We start from the raw sequence: 22,536 nt of genomic DNA, 5'->3' as shown, positions 1-22,536 counted from the left end.
CACAAGAGATAATTGATCATGCTGAACTAATTACAACAGAAAAAGGAAAATTGTATCAAGATAAATCATGGGCTTTGTGTAGTTGTTTAAAAGCTCCAGGGACACAAATATTTGTTTGTTTTTTCATTTGCGTTACTTGTTTGCCAAATGCTGTCTTGAGCTGGTCATACACGGCGCAACAGTGCAGCCGACAGGGAAGAGGTCAGGAGCCACTGCCCGATAATCGGAGCGCCTCCATGAACTAGGCGATGGATGGAGTTCGGGTGGATTGCACAGGTTTGGAAACCAAACTGAATTTTCCAGACTGTTTTCCATGGCTGTGAAAGATCATCATTCAGTACCATACACAGAATGATAACCGACTGGTTTGCACAGTTGCACGTGTAGTGTATGGCCAGCTTAATGCTGGGTAGACACTACACGATGCGTGTAACCAGCGACGGCACGATACATTGTGCCATGCGTACACGCTGCATGATGCAGTGGATGATGGCGCAATTTGTAGTTCCATGCTACATGTAGCAGCATGGCGTCAATCACCATCCAATGGGACGATGTGACAAATGACCACGCGATCCGCACGATATATATGATTCCGATCCTTGTCGTATTGCTATATCGTGCAACTGATTGCGTAGTGTGTACCCAGTATTACTACTGTATAGTAAAAGGACTAAATAGCACATTTAAGCTACGTACTTTGGGGGTCATTCAGACCCGCTCGCGCGCTCTCCATCGCTCCGGGTCTCGCACCAAAGGGGGCGTGCTGTCGATGTTGATTGACAGCACGCCCCCTTTGGTGGGCGTGCCTGCCAGACGGACGCGTTCCCATGGGAACGCCTACCGTCTCAAGCCTGCCCCACTGACATCACTAGTGATGTCAGTGGGAGTGATTTTGGCTCTGATAGAGCCAAAATCACTCCAGGGCTTGCGGCAGCGAGACCCTATGCAGGGTCTCCGTCGCAAGCCCGATGGTCAAGACCATCGCGACCATCATCATGGACGGTTGCATATGCTGTGGGTGGTCACCCACAGCTATGCGAGCGGTCAGGAGGCCGCTCCATTTTCATGGAGGAGGGCCCTGATTCAGAGCGAGCGCTCTGGTCAGAGCGTTCGGCTCTGAATCAGGCCCTTTGCTCTAAAGAAGGGGGGTGATAAATGTGTGAACCTCCCCATGAGCAGAAACATTAATAAAGTTCAACTGATTAAGTTTCAAAAGATGGGACTGTGCGCCTGATTCAGAGACGGACGCTAATGCAATCACAGCTGCGATTACGCACGCAACGCAGCAGCGTAAATCTGTGAATGTCTTTAAAGATCACCCGAGCTGCCTTCTTACCTACGTGCGTCGACGCACACCTGCGTAAATGTCGGTAACATTGCCGCACATTGGCAGCCATCTTGGCCTTGCGGCAGGTCTAAACTGTCGCAACCATGGGAGCTCTTCAGACACGCAGCGCTGGGTATGCACTCGCAGTGGCTAATTTATGCACGCCCATGTAATGGTATTTAAACGGACAGGCACGCCTGCGTTTCTCAGACCACTCCCAAACGCCGAAAAGCTGCCACTCACTATTCCTATGTGCGTCCGTGATCGCAGTGAGATCGCTGCCACGCGCAGTGCGGCTTCTACGCATGCGCGATGGCAATCACTCGATTGCGTGCGCAATCACCTCTGCGTCCGTTTCTGAATCAGGCCCTGTGGCAGTAGGCTTTATTAGTCAGACCTTTATGAGTTAAAGGAAATTCTCTATGTGATGATAACATCGTACTTGTTTCTCAAACATATCATATAGATGCCTAAGGGATTCTGGGCCTGATTCAGACCCGCTCGCGTGTGCTGAGCGCTCGCAAGCGGGTCGATGTTGGCCCAGTGCGCATGCGCACGACGGAGGCGGCTCCGTCGTGCGCATGCGCGAGACCCGGATAGCGACGGGCAAGCCATCACTCCGGGTTCGCTACAAAGGAAGCGTGCCGTCGATGTTGAGTGACAGCACGCACCCTTTGGTGGGCGGGCCGGGGGCGTGGCTGCCCAGACGGAGGAGTTCCCATGGGAACGCCTACCGTCTAGGGCCGGCCCCATTGATATCACAAGTGATGTCAGTTGGTGGACTTCTGTAAGAAAAGCAAGAAGTCCACTGGGACTTGCGGCAACGAGACCCTACCACAAGGGTCTCGTCGCAAGTCCGATGGTTGCGATGGTCTTGACCATCGCGACCATCATCCTGGCCGCTCGCACTAGCTGTGGGTGGTCACCCACAGCTATGCGAGCGGCCAGGAGGTCGCTCTAAAAATACAATAGGCGGGCACTGATTCGGAGCTAGCGCTCTGAAAGAGCGTCCGGCTCTGAATCAGGCCCTCTGCTTAATCAGATATATGGTCATATAGGAAACTGAGAATAGGCTTCAATATTCCAAATGGTTAGGATACGTTTTGACTGCTGATATGAAACTTGTGTAATTACCAACAGAATAAAGGTACTAGTACTCATAAGAATTGGTTTTGCAGCAAAGTCTTTTTGTGTATTGGTCATGTAACATTTGTTAAGGTTTTTGTTTACCTTTTAATTGTGTCCAGCTATAAATTCCTAAGGGGCCCATTTATTAATGATCGCTTTTGCAATGCGATCAGGGCATGCCAGTAACACCCATGATCGCATTGCAAAATGTGATCATAGCGGCCGGATGTGTCACCCGGGACATGCAGAGACACGGGCTCCGTCCCTGCGATGTCTCTGGAGAGATGCCGGCCAGTGCAGGGGGTGCTGCACATGTACACCCGCCATAGCCGGGGAGGGTTCCGGCAGATCCCTCCGCCGGCTAATAGTGCGCGGTGTAGCCCATAGGTTAGGCTACAGTGGCTAACGGCACATTCAGATGGCGTCAGCTGCCGGGGGCCAATATCTGGAATGCATCTCATTCCGGATATTGGTCAATTTGGCAGGATCGCATCCCCCATAGAAACCTATTGGGGAGGCGGCTGCTAGCGGTAGTGGAGGGATCACAGCAGGTATCGGAGATGCCTGCTGCGGTCTTTTCTTAATACGTACAGGGGATACTTAATATTTGTGGTAAACCCCCGAAAACAGGTGTTTTCGGGGATTTTACCTCAAATACACTTTGATAAATGGGCCCCTAAATCACCCAGGAGTGGGGGAGTGTTGTATAATAATTTAGACTAAAATCCCGGGTCCGACCCGGTATTTGGAACATGGTTTCAAACCAGGTCAGACTCCTTCAGAACGCGGCACCGACCCAGGTTATTCCCGTGTCGGACGCCATTTACACCGCACACGGGTGTAGTAGAGCTGTTCTGTTGGCACTTGGAGATGCCACTGTGGCCCATTTAACATTCAATATTTGCGGAGTATTTCCAGAAAACACCAGTTTTCGGGGGACAGTCGCAAATATTAAGTATCGCCCTACTGTATTATGGAGGGATTACAGCAGATATAGCTGATATCCCTCTATTTCCGCCAGCATCGCAACCCCCATTGGTTTCTATGGGGGGAGGGGGGTGCGATGCTTTCAGATTGATCAAGTTCCGGAATGTGAATCTGAAGATGGCGTAAGCCTCTGTAGTCTAAGGGCTACACATCGCAAATCTGTCTGGGAGAGGGCTCCATAGGAAGGCAGGATCCCTGGCACAGGAGTGAAGTAATCGCTGACGTGGTTACTTCACTCCCGGGACATGGCAGGGACGGGCACCATTCAGAGCCCATGTGCAGTTTGTTACATCTGGGCAGTGTGAAAGAAAATACTGTGGATGATTACAGAGTGTTGGAATGTGTCTAAAATTAGGGTGATTTTTTTTTTCTCCTACACAGTAACGTGACACGGGCCCACTGAGAGTGATAAAGGTATAAATAAACCACCTATTTGAAGCTCAGTTATTTGTGACTGACAAAAAGGGTATTATTGTTTCCTGTGAAAACTTTTTTAACTGTTTATGGAAGTTATATCTACAGTATTGTCAGCTACACCTAGGGCATGGTATCTCCCCAATACCTACACTCATTCCCATTTCCTCTCTGCAGCTGCCGGGTGGGGAAGGAGGGGACACCCGGCTGCCCGATCACTACTGCATGTTGCGAGAAGATACAGAGGGGCCGGTAGATAATCTTCCAGTAGCCCAGTGGGCGTTTCTGACTGGTCGCATCAGATGTGACCTTGTCAGGGAAAGCCCAGCCTAGCGTGGTTGCATCTGATGCAACTATGCCAGGCAAGTGGTTAAAGTCATACCTCTGAGGCAGAACATGCATAACAGTATCCACTTATTTGCCTGTGCTGCCCCTAATCTATGGAATGCTCTCCCTAGTTCTGTCAGACTCTCTCCCAACTTCCATTGATTTAAATGCTCCCCCAAGTCTCACCTATTCATCCTAGCCTACCGAATCTTTTCTTGATCCTTTCTTTCCCTCCTACATCCTTAACCCCCTTGCAGAGCCGTAACTAGTCTTTTTGGTGCCCTGTGCCAGAGAGAGCATTGGCGCCCCCCCCCATTTTTGAAATAGGGACATAAGAGTGCACCTGAAAAAGGGCCATGGCTACATGGGAAGAACCAGGGAAGAGATAGGGCTACTCCTGGGGCAGCCAGGAGATGCTGGGGATAAAAGAAGAGGAAGCTACAAGAGAGAATAATACAGGAAAACAATGACAGGCCCAAACAGCGCCCCCTGCCCTGCAGTGCCCTGTGCCACGGCACTGGTCGCACTACCCTAGTTACGGCCCTGGGCATGGGTTCCCAAATTCGGTCCTCAAGGCACCCTAACAGTCCAGGTTGTAAGTGTATCCATGCTTGAGCATAGATGGTATAATCAAACTCACTGAGGTACTAATTAAGCTACCTGTGCGTAAGTATAGATATCTTGAAAACCTGGACTGTTAGGGTGCCTTGAGAAATGAGTTCAGGAACCACTGACCTAGGGGTTTATTTACTATGTAGCAATGTTTGTAAATCGACGATTTTCCTGGCAGGTTTTTAAGTGGCAATGTTATCAGAGGCAAACCCCAGCGAGATGGGTTGTTGCTGGGAAAATGCTGAAAATCAGCGATGTTTGAAAATGTCTTTGGATGGATTCGCTGACTGCGTCACACCCGCGACTGGCTAGTCACTAAGGCTACCTACCAGAAATGGCCACTGAAATTGCATGGATCTGCATCTTTGTGCGGTAACCATCGGAGTGCATGTACAGTGCGACTTGGACGCATGTGCAGATTGGAAACATCAACCGCTTGCATCCGACATCGCCGACATCCACCTCTGAAACAGGTTCTTTATGGTTTATGATCTTCATGATGGCTTATAGGTTTATAGGCAACTAGGGATGGCCATCGACCATCATTAGGTAGAAACCATTGCTGGTTTGTTGCTGATGGTCGATTTTTGGCATCGATGGCAGAGGTCTAATTGAATTTGGCAATGTGATTTTTTTTTAGTTACATGTCCATTGGCGTCTCCCTCCAGTTGCACGTCCCAAAGCCTCACCCTCCTTCTCCGATTGTCTCTCCGTCATCACCTGTCACCGCTAGTGATGCCCATCGACAGTTTAAAACACTGGTTTTCCGTCAATGGTTTCATGCCATTGATGGGTTAGATAACCATGCAATTAATATCCCTGGCACCCTGTTCTTCTCCAGCACAGGATGACAAAGCATACTGTTACTTGTGGTTCCACATCAGCTGAGGAGCCACAGGTAGACTATAACCACGCTGAGTAGGTCACTGTTACAACAACGCATAAAAGTGCTTCTCATGAAAATAACTCCTGTTAACCTATCACCAACACAACAGCAGAGCTGATAACTGAATATACAGTACAGAACAAACCTCAACACTATGAATCACAGCTAGCTGCAGCTGCGGCCTTAAAACTACAACTCCCGTCGTGCCCCGCGGCAGAGTTCACCTCCCGGCATGCATTGCGCACCAGTTTGCCAGTCCTGTATCTCCTGTTGGAAGCTGGGAAATAATGGCGGCGCCCGGCTCCTCACCAGCACCCATATCATTCGGCTTCAGCCGCACCACCAAGCAGAAGCTCCTGGTGCCCGGGCATGCGGAGGTCGGAGGCGGCGAAGAGAGGGAGTACCTGCTGGGGGCGGAAGGGAAGGAACTGCTGAGGTGAGCAAGATATCCTGCGTCCCTGGCATGCAAGGTGGATCCTGCGCCCCTGGCATGCCAGGTGGATCCTGCGTCCCTGGCATGCCAGGTGGATGCTGCGTCCCTGGCATGTCAGGTGGATCCTGCGTCCTTGTCATGCCAGGTGGATCCTGCGTCCCTGGCATGCTAGGTGAATACTGCGTCCCTAGTATGCTAGGTGGATCCTTTCACCCTGGCATGCTAGCTGTATTGTTATGTAAATTGGGACTGTTAAACCTTGTCACAAACTTGCTCATCCTATACATGTATAGCTGATGGTTCCCTGACACTACATGGGAAGTATTTGTTTTGTTGGCAGCATGTGGACTGCATAATGCTGTCATCATTATACCGACGCATTCATTACTGCTAAATCTGTGTCGGCAGTACACCATTAAACATATTGCTGACACTGCTAAAATACTTAAATTAGCATTAGTAATGCGTCATCATAATGTTGTCGGCATAATGCTGTCCACATTCTCTCGACAAAACATACCAAACCCCTCTACAGACTGTTGCATTTGATACCAGTAGCTTCTTACCCCTTTTTTTTGTAGGTGTGTGAAATACCAATTCACGTTCATATCAGGATCTTATAGATTTAAATTGAAATTGCAATTTTTGACAAAGTCTGAGGGGCCTTACTGTGCCGGAGCAAAATAAATAATAAAATACAAGTTCAAAATACATTTAAACATCATGATTGTGTGTGTCCGATCAGCGTTGGATATGCTGTCAACATGTGGTTGATGTTTGCTGGACGGGTTTACCTGTGTAGACTTCTTCCCATTTATTGCAATGGCGCTTCCGGTGGGTGTATCACATGTAGAAATGATGGGAGAGACATGTCAATAAAATCAGAAGACTTATCTCTCCCCTCCCTCAATTAATCAAGTCTGGGGTGCTCGCCACTAACACAGGGAAGTGCTGATTATTGTGAAAACGACAAGCCGTTCGGAGGTGCAGCTAGACCCCCAATGATATAGTGTCCTTTGATGAACCGGGATACACGTTTATTTTTTAGGCTTGGTAATGGTTCCCTCCAATACTGGTAGCCTAGGTTGGTTCCCACTTATATAGTGCAGAGATTCCTTGTTATACTGGAAAGTGGAAACAAGTCTTTTTTTGCAATTAAATACCCCCGATTTAACATAAGGTTATGTCATTTTACCTGAAGTGTTTTGATGTAATTGTTTATAATGTTAGCATACCTGACCTGAATCCGATTGAGCATGCATTTCACTTTATGAAGACAAAACTGAAGGGAAAATGCCCCAAGAACAAGCAGGAACTGAAGACATCTGCAGTAGAGGCCTGGCAGGGCATCACCAGGGATGAAACCCAGCGTCTGGTGATGTCTATGCATTCCAGACTTCAGGCTGTAATTGCCTGCAAAGGATTTGCAACAAAGTATTAAAAAGTGAAAGTTTGATTTAGGATTGTTTAGTTTGTTCCATTACTTTTGGCCCCTTAAAAAGTGGGAGGCACATATAGAAACCATTGTAATTCCTACACCGTTCACCTGATTTGGATGTAATTACCCTCAAATTAAATCTGAAACTCTGCAGTTAAAGCACATCTTGTTTGTTTCATTTCAAAGCCATTGTGGTGGTGAATAGAGGCCAAAATATGAAAATTCTGTCAATGTCCCAATATTTATACACCTGACTGTATGTACGTAGGTCCAAACCTTTTTACCTTGAAAAATGTTTCTGATATTGAAAATTATACCGGATCTACACTGGAATGGTGGAGGATGACATGATTGGTTTAATTTTATCTATATAATTAAGTAGTTTTCATTATAGCACCTGTGTCAACCCGTGCAGTTCCTCTTTCCTGCCTGGGGTGTCGCTATGCTCTGGGTGCTTCTAGCACACTCAGCTGATGCAACAAACTGCTGATATACATGTGAAAGGGTGGTAGAAGCACCAGAGCAGAGAACGACACCTCCAGGCAGGAAAGAGGAACTACACGGGTTGTGACAGGTGCAAGGTGCTAGAATGAACAGTAATTAAGTAACCAAGAAAATGGACGGAGTCACTCCAGTTTAGGAGATTAGTTTAATTTAACAATCATATGAGGATATTTCTTCATCTTCCTAATAAAACATGTTTAGCTAAGTAGTGCATTTTATTTTATTGTTATATATATATATATATATATATATATATATATATCTCTTTATGTGTGTGTGTGTGTACTGCTAATACAACTGGTCCTTGGCAAAATGGAGAGCACAACTGTATAATTGAGGTACAGGTATTGAGTTGGGCTTTTTAAAAATGGCGGCATTTGGCGAATTTAGCCCTCTTAAAATTCTTTACAACGTATGGAGACAGACCATCCTTTTAACTAGCATGCTGTTTCTCTTTGTAATTATTTATTTCTGGTAAACCAGTCTGTGTGATTACTAATACTGCGGTCAACCATTATTCTCATTATTATAATATTTCGGCTGATCTTTATTCCAAATATTACTGTCTGACTTAGGTCACATGATTGTATTATTGCGGCTCATTGCAATTCCGACCAGTATCATGTGACTTGGGTACGTTTAATTTATTACGGTATAATAGGAAAAATCCTATAAGGGTAACGGGCAACGTTTTGTTGGTTATCTATAAATTAAAAAGTAAAGAAATAGAACTAATTGGTAGGTTCTACAACTAAAGGTGGGTACACACTTGTGCACAACCGGCAATCATGCCAGTTTCCAGCACATCTGATGAATGCCAGTACACACTGCAGCGATTAATGAAGGACGGAACTATTACTCGTTCCATCCTTCACTAACATGCATGGCGCTTCGTGCGATAGCGTTGGGTTTGATGTGCAGCAAATCAAACCTGACAACGTTGCATGCGATCTCGGGAGCACGGATATCGTGCATATACACTGCACAGTTTGTCGTTCCGTTCTGGTCAAATCGTAGCGACATCGCTTCAGTGTGTACCCGGACATTAGTTAGCTTTGTTTGGTTATTAGTTATGAACAACATTTGATTGACTAATGTAGTTTATTTAGTTTGAGAGGTGACCAAGGAGATCACCAAGTTCATGTAGGTTGTCTATTTCCTGTTTTGTATAGATTGGTGCATTCAATTATCCTATAATATAAAACAGCCATGTATATAGGCGTGGGAGGCCAAACCCCCAAAGAAGTCTTAAGGCCCCTACATACTAGACTTATTGTGAACGATTTGGCCGATTCAGACGCATCGGAACATCAAATCGTTCAAAACGTCTAGCGTGTACGCACTATGCGCGCTCCCGCTGTGTTTGTCGCATCTTCACATCTTTTGTACATGCAGGAAGATCTGTCAATCTCGTCAACGATTCCCAGCAAATCGCGCAGTGTGTACGCTCTACCGGACAATCAGGCGATATGGTTACATTATGTAGTTGACAATGTAACCACCAAATGATGCACGGTATATCATTTGGTCGTTTGTTAGGACGCACAGTGTGTATGTACTAGATCATTTGCCCGGTAGTTGAATGGAAATCGTTGACAAAATCACATCGTTTACAAGTCGTCTAGCATGTACCTAGCTTTAGGGCTCCATTTAAGAACGAGTCATAACTACTTTAGCACTTGCTAAAGGAGTTATGACATACACACAATATTTGGCAAACCTCTATGACGTCATTTATAGATTGTGTAAGCGGCACAGTCCACATTTCCGGCAGTGACGACCCAGCAAAGCCTTCCAGACTTGCATGCGTAGGCGTTCATCACGCATGCACATTAGTCAGTAACCTGTTGATGACAGCGCTAGGCTGCCAGCAACACACTAGAGGACACCACAGACGGGGGGGGGGGGGGGGGGACAATGCTGAACCTCGCCGTTCAGGTAAGGTATGGTAAATGCCAGCGGCATATTAGTAAGTATCACAGTTTCACCAACAGTATGTTTGTTAATGGAGCCCGTATAGACAAACGCGTGGGTGGTCTTATTTCTTCCAATGCTTTCCTGGGCCCCGAGGAATCACAGTTGACGGAGGCACCTTGTGGAGCTCCCTTCCAGCATTGGATGAAGCTTGTTACTATCTCTTAAACAGGTCTGTTGTGATCGGATTTTTTCGATCGAGCTGTTTTTTTAGATTTGATATATGGGCTTTAATAATGTGTATTTGTCAAAATTAATCGGATTTACTGCATGAGTAACATCTTGCCATTTTTTGAGGGGGTTGTGGGTATCTTCCAGAATATTTTTGTATTGGGGAAGTCTGGAGTTAGATTTAAAAAAAAAAAAAAGCTACCATTGAACTCTTAGATAAGACTGTCCTGTCTAGGGCCCATGATATGCCAACTGGTGTGAATAGAAGAGTTGTTTGTGTATTTTTGATAATGATATGACTGCACACTGTAGAACCTTTGATTCATGAGATATATATATATATATCTTTTATTTTATTTTTTCACAATGACAAAGCCGCACTACACTTGATGTAGTCAACATAATTGGTGCAAGGTCCTCATATTAAATAAAGTAATCATCCATCCAAGAGATCCAATCAGGGGCTCAGGTATAGATCTGACCAGCACTCCATTATGTCATAAATATTTAATATCCATAGTGCAAAAAATCTTTTAAAGCAGCACATGTACTAGCAGCATATAGCATTTAATATATCACTTATCCCGCCATAGCTGGGGCTCAGCGTTCATATCCAGCAACTATTCCCACAGGGAACGCTGAGCCCCAGCTATGGCGGGATAAGTGATATATTAAATGCTATATGCTGCTAGTACATGTGCTGCTTTAAAAGATTTTTTGCACTATGGATATTAAATATTTATGACTTAATGGAGTGCTGGTCAGATCTATACCTGAGCCCCTGATTGGATCTCTTGGATGGATGATTACTTTATTTAATATGAGGACCTTGCACCAATTATGTTGACTACATCAAGTGTAGTGCGGCTTTGTCATTGTGAAAAAAAAAAAATATATATTATATTATATTCTCTCTTTTGAGCATGTAGACTCACATATTATAGACCTGACTCTATGCAGTGTTGATGCCGCACGCACTTGGCCGATGTTGTAAGTCCTCTCATGTGTCAGAGTCGTACAGAACATGTCCCCGATCGATAGCACTCAGGCGCAGAGCAGAATCGGGTGCACGGTTTCTGGATTTCTGTAGCCGCTCCTGGTAGGTTACACGGGGGTGGGTAAGAAGCATGTGCGTCACGGGCGTGACGCAGAAAGTGGCTGCGTCCAAAGGCGCCCAGCGGCTTACACAGGAGGCCATAGTACTTGGGTGGAGAACCTGCTCCTGCTGCCGTAGGGCTGCTGTAAGTTTCCATGGTGCACCGAGATGGATTTGCACCTTCACAAATGGGTGTCTCCGTATTCGCGACATTAGCATAAAGACACGGCTGGCTGCAGCTCAGAATTACCACCTATATTTCTATTATGAAATATGATTCTAGTTACAGATGAGATGTTCTCTCTTTTTGGGAAGGTGCTGAGATATTTGCTGCATATTTCCTGTAAACACCAGTTTTTTTCAGGGGATACCCGCAAAAATGAAGTATCCCCCAGATGTATTTTGGAGGGATATCTGCTGAAGTCCCTCCATTTCCCACAGCAGCCGCAGCCCCTTTAGGTTTCTGTGGGGGATGCGATGCTGTCAGACTTGCCAAGCTCGCATTCCGGAGTTTGGTCCCCGCAGCTTCCACCTCATGCAGATGGCGCCGTGCTGCTGTAGCCTATGGGTTACACTTCGCGAATATTGCCGGAAGCCCGGCAATGGCCGCTGTACATGCTTGTGCGCAGGAGTCCTAAATGCGGAGTGAAGAGACCACCGATGTAGACTCTTCACTCCGAGCACATTGTAGGGATGGGCTGCTTTTGGAGCCCCTGTCCCTGCGTGAGGTTTAATACATCCCGGTGCTATCATGGGATACTGCAATGCGATCATGGGCGCTAATATAGCGTGCAGATCGCATTGGGCCCCTTATTGTGTAAAAGCAAATAAAAAGCCAGAAGAATGTCTACTACACTTTTTCTTTTAACCATTTACAAGGTGTCTGGAAACATCACCATAGTAGCTGACCAGATTGGCTGTATACAGTATTGGTGCATACACACGGGACGACCGTCAGCGATATGGATATCGCTGAACGATCTCCCGGGTGCGCTGGATGATCGATATCAACCATCCAGAACACCACCAGCGATCAACGATCGCTGGTCCCTATAGTAACCTGGCCGATATCGACCAGGTTGGCCTGCATGCATGGACGATATCGTTATCGTCCATACATGCCCACGCATTGCAGGTCGTTGGTGGGTTGGAAGGGACCAAAAAATGCACGATATGAACGATAACGATATGATTGATATCGTTCATATCGAGCATTTTAATCGTCCCATGTTTACGCACCATAAGACAGAACCTCTTATGCATTCCCGTGTTGGACCACTGCACCCTGCCCTGTCCACCACTTTCATGCAACCTCTTAAATTGTGTGTTGGGCGGTGCATAAGTAGCCATACCCTTGCAGACAATATCCAATCATTGCAAAAAAATAAAAATAAAAATACACACATATATGCAGTAAAGTGGGGTCCCGTGACGATGGGCTGCAAGCTTAAATGCATTGATCAATTCATGAACTAAAACCCCACTGTTTATTATGTTTATTATTTTTAGTTATTATGGTGAGTGCAGAGCCCCTGTAATTTCTATTTAAACAATGTGGTCACATACCATGTTGCACCCCAAATCGTGGATTAGTGCTTTTTGTGTGTGTATATGTGTGTATATATATATATATATAATCCGTCCAATAAATACTTCGCTCTTGGAAGTAAGTCTTATTAGGAATACCAAGAGTAGTTTACAACCTAAGTAAAGGTGTTTTTCTGTCTATTAAAAACACACGCACACACAAAATAAAGACCTTATGATGGAGCTCCTTAAATATTAGGAAGTGCTTCTCAGCAGTTCCTCAGTGGTGGAAAATGCTGACTGTTTCTTTTCTCCGTATTGGAAAAAGTATTTTTTTAACCTCGATCCTGTGCTATAAATGCTGCAGGCTAACAGTTCATGATCTGACTTGTATTTGTGAATGATATTTAGAGATGACGCCTTTATTGTATCAAGTCTTAATCCGTACTAGAAATTACACAGCAGAATGAATTATTAAATATAGTATTTAGGGTTTTCGCTACACCAAATGGAAAGTGAACCCTTGCCTGGAGTGAGTGTAAGGAGGTGGATGAAGGTGTAAGTGACTGTCCTTCCTCATTCAGGGAGGTCCCTAGATCCTGTTCCCAGGCCCTGTCGAATGGTTCAGCCATTGGGCATGGAGATGGTGAGACGATATCTCTACACAATAAACCTATAGCTACGCATCCCCCGAGGTTATAAATGCATTTGGGGATGGCGATCTGATCTTATTTGAGCTTGTGGCTAAAAAGAGAGGCCATTTCTTTCCTGCTGGTCAGCTTTTTAGTGGCCTTGACTTTGGTATATGATGCTATAACCTTTTAAAGTAAAAACTGATGCCTTAGTGCAGTGGTTCCCAAACGTTTTTTTGAACCACGGCACCCTAGTGTATCGGCATTCTTTTCACAGCACCCTAAAGCCAAAAGTTTTTTTTATTGAGAAATTCAGAATAAATGTAGTAAAGTGAAGTAAATGGTGCTGACCTGTCATCCTTAGGTTCTGTTATGTGGTGGTGGACAGGTTGGCACTTCCTTTTTGTCCACATATTTACATTACATTGACCACAAATAAATTTGATTTGGTGCTGGACAACCAACCTGCAAGTGTCCCGAGGCACCCCAGGGTGCCACGGCGCACAGATTGGGAACCACTGCCTTAGTGCATGAGTCCTTTCTGAATGTTTGCATTTATTCTGTGTTCCCCTGCCGAGTATACCGTATGTGTAGAAGCAGACAGTGTACATGCTAATTGTGTGCCATCTGGTGAGGGGGCAGCTGCAGCGCACTGTGTACATAGGGATCTGCTTGTTCAGGAGGGGGGGTTTTAGCTGCTATTTTTTCATAGCTAATTTTCTTAGTGAAGCCACTATTGCTGAACATGAATCCTAACATAAGGCAGCCTTTTATATGCAATCCATCCACTGGCTGCTTTCTTGTCACTACATATAGGGCCTGATTCAGAGGCGGTCGGAGGATGCAAGCGGTCGCTCAGAAACTGGGCGGCCGCTTGCATCCTGACCGGCCGCCTCCGTTTCGGTCGTTAGGCTGTGGGTTTACACCCACAGCTCTAACTACCGCTAGGGTGATGGTCGCGATGGTCAGCGACCATCGGGGCTTACGACGAGACCCTAGGGTAGGGTCTCACTTGTCGTAAGCCCCGGAGAGCTTCTGGCTCTGTCAGAGCCGGAAGCTCTCCACTGACATCACTAGTGATGTCAGTGGGGCCTCCCCCAAACGGTAGGCGTTCCCATGGGAACGCCTCAGTTTGGGCTGCCACCCCCCCGGCCCGCCTTCCAAACGGGGCGAGCTGTCAATCAACATCGACAGCTCGCCCCCTTTGGAAAGAGACCCGCTACGACCGGCGCTGTCAGTCGTAGCGGGCCTCACGCATGCGCACGAAGGAGCCGGCTCCCTCATGCGCACTGGACAAACATTGAGGCGGCCGTGCGGTCATAGACCGTACGGCCGCCTCTGAATGAAGCCCATAGTATCCAACTATCTTGTCAGGCATTAGATAGAGTAAGATTTGTTTTATGTAATTAGAGGTGCACTTCTGTGTGTAGATTATATACCTGGGTATCGGAGGACACTCTGTGCACAATTATATGAGGGATGCCGACGGCAAAGGACGCAACCATGTATAAGCAAATACTACAGGCAGCACTCATAATGATCGTATTTCATTTAATCTAAAGGTGCCCATACACTGGGCGATTAAAGCAGACGATCCGACTGATTGGTGCGATTTGCCTGCTATATCGCACCGTGTATGGCCCTGATATCGGGCCGAGCGCGCTCCTGCGGGGTCGTACATCACACCCCCTAATCTGTCTGCAGGGCCATGAGACAAGGGGATGCGATGTGCGATCCCATGGATTGCTATGCGGGTAAGAGAGGGGGGGAGCCGGCATGTCCAGCGGTTGGCCACCCGATCGCACCGTGTGTGCGGACCGCCCGATATGTTGGACGATGGATCCCCTTGCCAAGTGTCCACACACACAAAGATTGGATACAAACCATCTTGGATCTATCTTCCTGCACCTAATCGTTTGCCTGGGAACATTTCTGTTTTTCATCTTCCAAGATCTGGAACATCTACAAAGACCCACACCGTACAATTTGGAGGACTCCAAGTGCAGCATACTCATTGTATGTTAATAGGAGTATCCCGCCATCGGTACAAGGATCTGGTAATTATACTCAGGACAGTAGAGCTACACACTATTTAGTGTGTCAATATTTCATTGTGTCCTTGCTATTGGACTTTATACATCTTCTACCATCCAAGTGACATTATTGTGCATCTTCTTTCCCCAATATTTGGCAATTACAGGAAGTGTGTTGATGTGGTCTGTACCTAATGTATACATTGGCTTGTTAACCACATGGTTTTATATTGATCTTAGTGTTTATATATATTTTATTAAAGTGACCCATGTGGTCTATATGATTTTATCAACCGTATTCGTGAACAATTCATCAAAAGCGCCACTTCATTTTTGTATATTGTTTGTGTATTGTCTTGGGCCTGACTAGCCCTCTTTTAGTGGCAGCTAGGAAATAACCACTCTTTACAGCGCCTGTATCCAATTTCTTGGTATTTTTCTTAAGATCTAAAAAGACGTGCAAGTAAGTTTGTGGCGAGTGCTTACAGCCTGGATGTTTATAGATCATAAAAACTTTCAATAGTCATTTACCCGTTGTACAACCCAATTTAGCATTCATAACATCCATTTCTAATAGATGGGAACTAAGCAGAGTTAGCACTTCCATTTCATGGACATTCCTTCTCATTAGTGTGTTTGGCCATTTCAGCCACACTTATAGCATCAAGCATACAGCCCTGCAATCTCCATAGTCACACATTAGCCATAGCATGGGCTGGACTGAAGAGCTCAGTGACTTTCAATGTGGCACTGTCATAGGATGCCGCCTCTCCAAACAGGTCAGTCCATCAAAGTTCTACCCTGCTTAAAACTGTAAGCGCAGTTATTGTGAAGTGGAAACTTCTAGGAGCAGCGGCTCGGCCATGAAACGGTAGCACATAGGGCGGAATTCAATTGATTTCGCGGACCGCATCTCCCGTCTAAAGTGACAGGAGATCGCGGGCCACTATTCAATTGTGCCAGAATTTCACGCTGATCGCGCCCATAGAGGTCAGGTTTAGCCGCGTAAAGCGGCTAAACCCGACCAAAGTGCTGGGTGCGTTCGCGAAAAGTGATGTTTGGGCGCCCAAACATGTCACTTTTCGCACATTTCAGCTCTCATCCCCCAGGGGCTGCGAGCTGAAATGTAGCGCTTGGCAGCTGATCGCGCCCGACAGGAGCAAGAATAGAATAGCTCCGTCGGGCGCGATAGGGGCTGGAGAGAATTGAACTCCGCCCAGAGAATGATACTGCAGGGTGTTGATCCGTGTAGTGCATAAAAATCATCCGTCCTCAGTTACAACACTCATTACTGAGTTCCTAACTTCTAGACGCAAGGTCAGCACAAGAACTATTCATTGGGAGCTCAGATCACCAATCACAATGCCAATCGTTGGCTCTAGTAGTGTAAGGCACACCCTCATTGGTGGAGACCTGTCCTCTAGCGTGACAAATCGCTCTACGGCATATGGCAGACTTAAGGACAACTCTGAGTTTGCTGGGTCTCAGGCCAACAGTTCCTATCGGAATGCGTGTTGCCAGCTGTATACTGTAGTGCTGGTGGAGGCATAATGATCCGGGGCTGTTTTGCATGGTTGTGCTGGGCCCCTTAGTTCAAGTATAGGAAAATTATTATATTAATGCATACAGCTTAATGACATAGGCAGCATTGTGTGCTGCCACCTTTGAGGTAACCAGTTTGGGCAAAGCCGTCGCCTGTTTCAGCATGGCTATGCCTGAAGTGAGGTCCATCAACAGTTGGTTGTGGAAGAACTTGAAAGGCCTGCACCGAGCCCTGACCTCAACCCCATTGAACGCTTTTAGGATGAACCGTAATACTGACCATGAGCCAGGCCTTATCAAACAACATCAGAGACCGACCTCACTAATGGATGCGAATTCCTGGAGCCCTGTTACAAAATCTAGTGCAGTGCTTCTCACACTCCGTCCTCCTGGAACCCTAACAGTTTTTAAGGTATCTTCAAGAATAATACCACCTGTAGACCTTTCGTGTTAGTCAATTAACACACATGTGCTCCAGTTAGATGATCTGGAAAACATGCACTGTTAGGGTTGGTACACACTTGCACGATATCGGCCAAATTGGAACAACAAATCGGGCATATCGTGCAGTGTGTATGCCCGATTACGTGCTCCCGTGAGTCACATGCGATATCGAGTGATTGACCATACGGCAGGACAGTCGCGCGATATAGTATGCGGTGCAGTACATACTAAATCTCCTAATGTATATCGGCAGTCTTGCATGGTCCAGGGCAAAGGTAAATCGCCCTGACTGTCAGCAAGAAAGCTGGTTGTACAAGTGTGTATCCAGCCTTAGGGTTCCGTGAGTGCTGGGTTTGAGAAACGCTGGTCTAGTGGGAAGCCTTCCCTGAAGACTGGTTGCTGTTATAGCTGCACAGGGGGGACCAACTCCATATTAATATGTGTGGTTTTGGAGAAAGATGTCCATCAATCACATAAGGGTTTGGGGGTGCACATAGTTTTGCCACGTAGCGGTACACTATATGATTTTCAGTGAGCAAGCTGGCCGGTTTGTTTCCATATCAAATTATCGGACCCCGAGCGATTCGCACATTAAAGTTTATATCCGCCTGCGGGGTCAGAGAGGTGGCGGCTCTGAGTTTTGAAGTCATGTGAGCAAACAATTTATTTAGTTAAAAGGATTAAAGAGATTGTTTGGACAAATTAACACAATTTTGCCTGAAGCTTTGAACCTATGACAAATATTTTCACGCCAATTGTTTTTATCTTTGAACAATCTAGATGGTTAAGAGCTTGTGTTGAATTGAACTGTTCCTATGTAAAAACTCATTCTGGTCTGTAGGTTTCCGTTTAAACTTTGTGGTCATAAAAGAAAATATGATCTGCTGATCATTAGTATGATGTGTAATCCACACGGGAGAGTTCTCTATATCTCTTTCTCACTTTGGAGTTTATACGGTTATACTTTAGACTGTAAGCTCCCACGAGCAGGGCCCTCTTCCCTTTTCTTTCCCTCACTCATCTCCACCCCACTGCCAATAACTGATCCAAACCTTTGGGCTCTGCCGCCCTGCTGTGTATTTGGGTGCTATGGTTGATGCTGCACTAATGTTTATAAACCTTGCCCATGTCCTGCAATGTTCTGTGCTGTAAATCACTTTTTTATTCCTGTTTTGCTTCTACTGTTTCTGTGCTTTGTAAGGCGCTGCAGACACCTTGTGGCGCCATATAAATAAAGGATGATAATATGTACTTTAATCACTGTATTGTCACAAGTTCTGAGGACCTATTAATAACTCATTGTTCCCATGCGCAGAGCGGGTCCTGCTGTTCACTCTAGGGCCCTGCTTCAGAGCCGGACACTCTGAAAGAGCGCTCGCTCTGAATCTGGGCGTTTTGGGGGTTTTTTTGTGCGGCCTCCTGACCATCGCGACCATCGGGCTTGCGACGAGACCCTTGTGGTAGGGTCTCGTGGCCGCAAGCCCCAGAGAGCTTCTGGCTCTAGTAGAGCCGGAAGCTCTCCCACTGACATCACTGGTGATGTCAGTGGGGCCGCCCACAAACGGTAGGCGTTCGCTTGGGAACGCCTCCGTTTGTGAAGCCACCCCCCCGGCCACGCCTACCAAACGGGCCGAGCTGTCAATCACCATCGACAGCTCGCCCCCTTTGGTGCGATACCCGGAGCGACGGAGCGTCCGTCGCTAGCCGGGTCTCGCGCATGCGCACAACGGAGCCGGCTCCATTGTGCGCATGCCCAGTGGGCAAACATCAACCCGGTTGCGAGCTCTCAGCGGGTTGAATCAGGGTCTGAATCAGGCCCTAGGTCCGGCGGCAGGCAGGGCGCCGGACCTAGAGCCAGGGCGCTTCTGCGCGCGCCATAGGCGCGCATGCGTCCAGAAAGGGGGTGTGACCAAGGAAAAGGTATTTCTCAAAGCTTGGTGAGAGATAAAGTACCAACCAATCAGCTTCTAACTTAAGCTGGGAACGCACTGTGCCGACGCATCTGCCGACACAGTGGTCTATCAGGTAAGCTATACAGACTTACCAATCTGCCGCTTGATGTGTTTTCCCTGACATCACAACTGGGCGAGCATTTCAGCTGTCAGTCACTGGGGGGGGTCTCTGCAGCATGTGCACGCCGGGCGGCGATATATCTGCCGATACATCGGCCATCTGCTGTGCTGCAGAGCAGATGAGATATGTCTGCAAACGACTTTGTTCCCAGACACATCGGGGGTACATATCGTCTAGCGTGTACCCAGCATTAGGGAGAGATTTATATTGTATAAGAGGGATCCAGGCTGCCAAAGCTTGTTCATGGCCGGCAGTATGCGTACATAATGGAGCCAATTGTCTGTACAGATTACTCCAGGAGCCGTGTATTTATATGAAGATTACACATCATTTATTTTATTTATTCATAAAACCTATAACCAGTTACTGTGCCAGAGATGTGCCATTAATACAGTGCGCAAGTTATTAAAAAACAGATTATATACTCTCAATTGTGCCTAATATATTGCATCTGTTTTACAATGTAGCATTCACTAGTGGCCTTTGCTGTAATTAATTATAATTTGAGTGTAGTAGCCTGTAACCTAATGACTTCCCCTAGGGCAATCAATGGGGAAGCGAGTCAGGAGCAGGTCTCAGCGTGTTAACTGTATAATAGTTATTTTATTGATTTAATCACTGCCAACGTCATGGAGCAGTAGACAGATCTAGTGGGAGGTTCTATATGTACAGACTTTCCAAAGCGTGCTTATATAGATTGCTTTTCATTTATATGTTCTGATCTGAACAGCTTTAGGAATGGCTCCAGCCCCGATACTTGTGGCTGCCGTTTTTACAGGATATTTCTATATTTTGGGCGTGACTTTAAGTATCGGGGCTATAAACCGTAGCTGTAGCCAAATGCAAGAGATTTCCCAGAAATCTGCAAAAGGCTAATTAGCGATTCAGACCGCAGTCCCCATTACTCTCAATGGGGATTGGGCTCTGGCCCCCTATGTACCAAGGGCCTGACTCATTACGGATCGCAACTGCGATTTACGCACGCAGTCTCACTGCGAAGGTATGCTAATCCATTGCGATCGCTGTGCCACCACAGCACTACATAAGGACGCCCACTTTACCTTACACACATCTGTAATCCTTAGCAATACTGCAAAAACATCGGTACAATCAAGTACCATCGCAGCCTCGCGCACACTTGCACAAGCTCTGACCTTACTCAGAAATTGCTAACTTCATCACACGCTATGAGATCTTAGGCTGCGTAGGGCATTGCAGTGGATAATTTATGCACGCCCCTGCAACGGCGTTCAAACGCACTGGCACGCCTGTGTACAGTAGATCTTCACTTAATGGTGCTTCAAACATTTATTGGGTATACTGTTGTTTTAAGTTCTTCAAGGGTGTTGTACTGTATATTAGAATCATATACTGGGCTACTCTACAAAACCAGTTTCAGATTTTGGGGGAATTATAGTGATTAAATAGGAAAATGTGGAAATAATACAATGAAAATGCTGCTAACTTTGTCAAAGTTGAAGAAATTTATTTTAGCCTGGGGTCAACTAGTTGGATCATGGAGGGTTGATGCATTGGTCATCCAGTCGGGTTACCTGGCAAACCGTTTGTCCAGTTAGGCTTAAAATAAGGAACTTGCCAAAAATTACAGAATGTGTAGACACCTTAACGCTTACACAATAACATTGTATTGTTTTGAAACCCTCCCAGCTTTCAGACATGACTGTAAATGAAATGAAAGAGCCACCCTAGGCGGTGGACATATCAGTGGGGGAGCCCAGAGGCCTTTGGGTAGAGGCTGTGGCATGTTAGTTGAGGAGCCAAGGCTCTTTGGCTAGGGAGTGGGGCACATTAGTTGTGCAACCCAGAAGCCTTGGTTACGGAGTGGGGCACATTAATGGAGCAGCCCAAGGACTTTTGCTATAGGGGGTGAGGCTCGTTAATGGAAGAACACATGGGTGTTGACTAGGGTGTGGGGCAGGTCAGTGGAGGACTAAGGGACCTTGACTATAGGGGGTAGGACAAGTTAATGGAGGAGCCCAGGGGCCTTAGCGATAGGGGGTGCGGTACATTAATAGAGGAGCAGAGGGGCCTTTGCTATAGGGGGTGGAGTATATTAATTGAGGAACACTGGTTTTGGCTAGGGAATAGGGTACAACTATGAAGGAGCCTTTAAGAGTGGGTGAGGCACATTAGTGGAGGAGCCCAGGGGCGTTGACTAGAGGGTAGGTCATGTTAGTGGAGGAGCACATGGGCCTTGGATAGGGGGTGAGTGAGGCACGATGGTTGAGCACTCGGGCCTTGGTTATAGGGTGTTGGGCATATGAATGGAGGAACACAAGGGCATTGGCTAGGGGGTGGGACGCTTCAGTGGAAAAGCTCACAGTTTTTGGCTAGGTTGTGGTTATAAATGAATTTCTATAGGTGGTAGTTCAGCTTCAAGCTGTGCCACTTGTAGGACATTATTTTGGGAACCATGGTATGCTTTCACGGATTTGTCAAGCAATAGCGACACATCTCAGACACAGGATTTCTCATTCTACTGTGCCAGAAAAGTGCTTTATATTGTTTTATAAAGCAGTAAGCTCACTATAATGTCTCCTTTGAGCTGTGACTTGATAAACCATTTCCTTTCTCTCCTTTCAGTGCTAACCCGGCTCCCGTTGCCAAGCCTCTGGTGATCCCCCTTATACAAAAGAACCGGTGGTCCCAAAGCGGCTGGAATAAGGAGAAAGCTGAAAATGAGGGCCCACAGACGGAGCAGGATGCTGTACTCTCACAGGCTGTGCAGGAGCTCATTGCAGGTGCCGTCACAATACCCCTTTCCTAATGTGCGCTTTTCCCTTACATCTGTGCCATATTACCCTTTTGTCAATTGGGAGTGCACGAGTCGCCTACATGTGGTGGTGTCCGCCGTTTTGCAAGACGATTAAGGGCCCCCATACACGGTGCAATATGCACCATGCGACGGGGGAGCCGATGGACGACATATCGGCGGTCCCCACACACGGTGCGATCAGGTGGCCG

The 22,536-nt window shown here is 46.6% G+C and overlaps 1 protein-coding gene across 1 annotated transcript in view; it reads left to right on the top strand.

Annotated features, from left to right (window-relative positions):
• Nucleotides 1–5,913: 5,913 nt before the first annotated feature.
• The window catches only part of GPKOW (G-patch domain and KOW motifs), a 38,671-nt gene continuing 22,048 nt past the window's right edge, over nucleotides 5,914–22,536 (top strand). The window contains exons 1-2 of the mRNA XM_088453387.1: nucleotides 5,914–6,120; nucleotides 22,156–22,313. Coding sequence (XP_088309513.1) covers nucleotides 5,972–6,120; nucleotides 22,156–22,313 — 307 coding nt within the window. The 5' untranslated portion in view covers nucleotides 5,914–5,971. The remainder of the gene's footprint in view (nucleotides 6,121–22,155; nucleotides 22,314–22,536) is intronic.

The sequence above is a fragment of the Taudactylus pleione genome, unplaced genomic scaffold, assembly GCF_031769625.1.
Source record: "Taudactylus pleione unplaced genomic scaffold, aTauple2 ptg000579l, whole genome shotgun sequence".
In the NCBI taxonomy this organism is placed as follows: Eukaryota; Metazoa; Chordata; class Amphibia; order Anura; family Myobatrachidae; genus Taudactylus; species Taudactylus pleione.
This window is presented reverse-complemented; position numbering and strand designations above follow the sequence as displayed.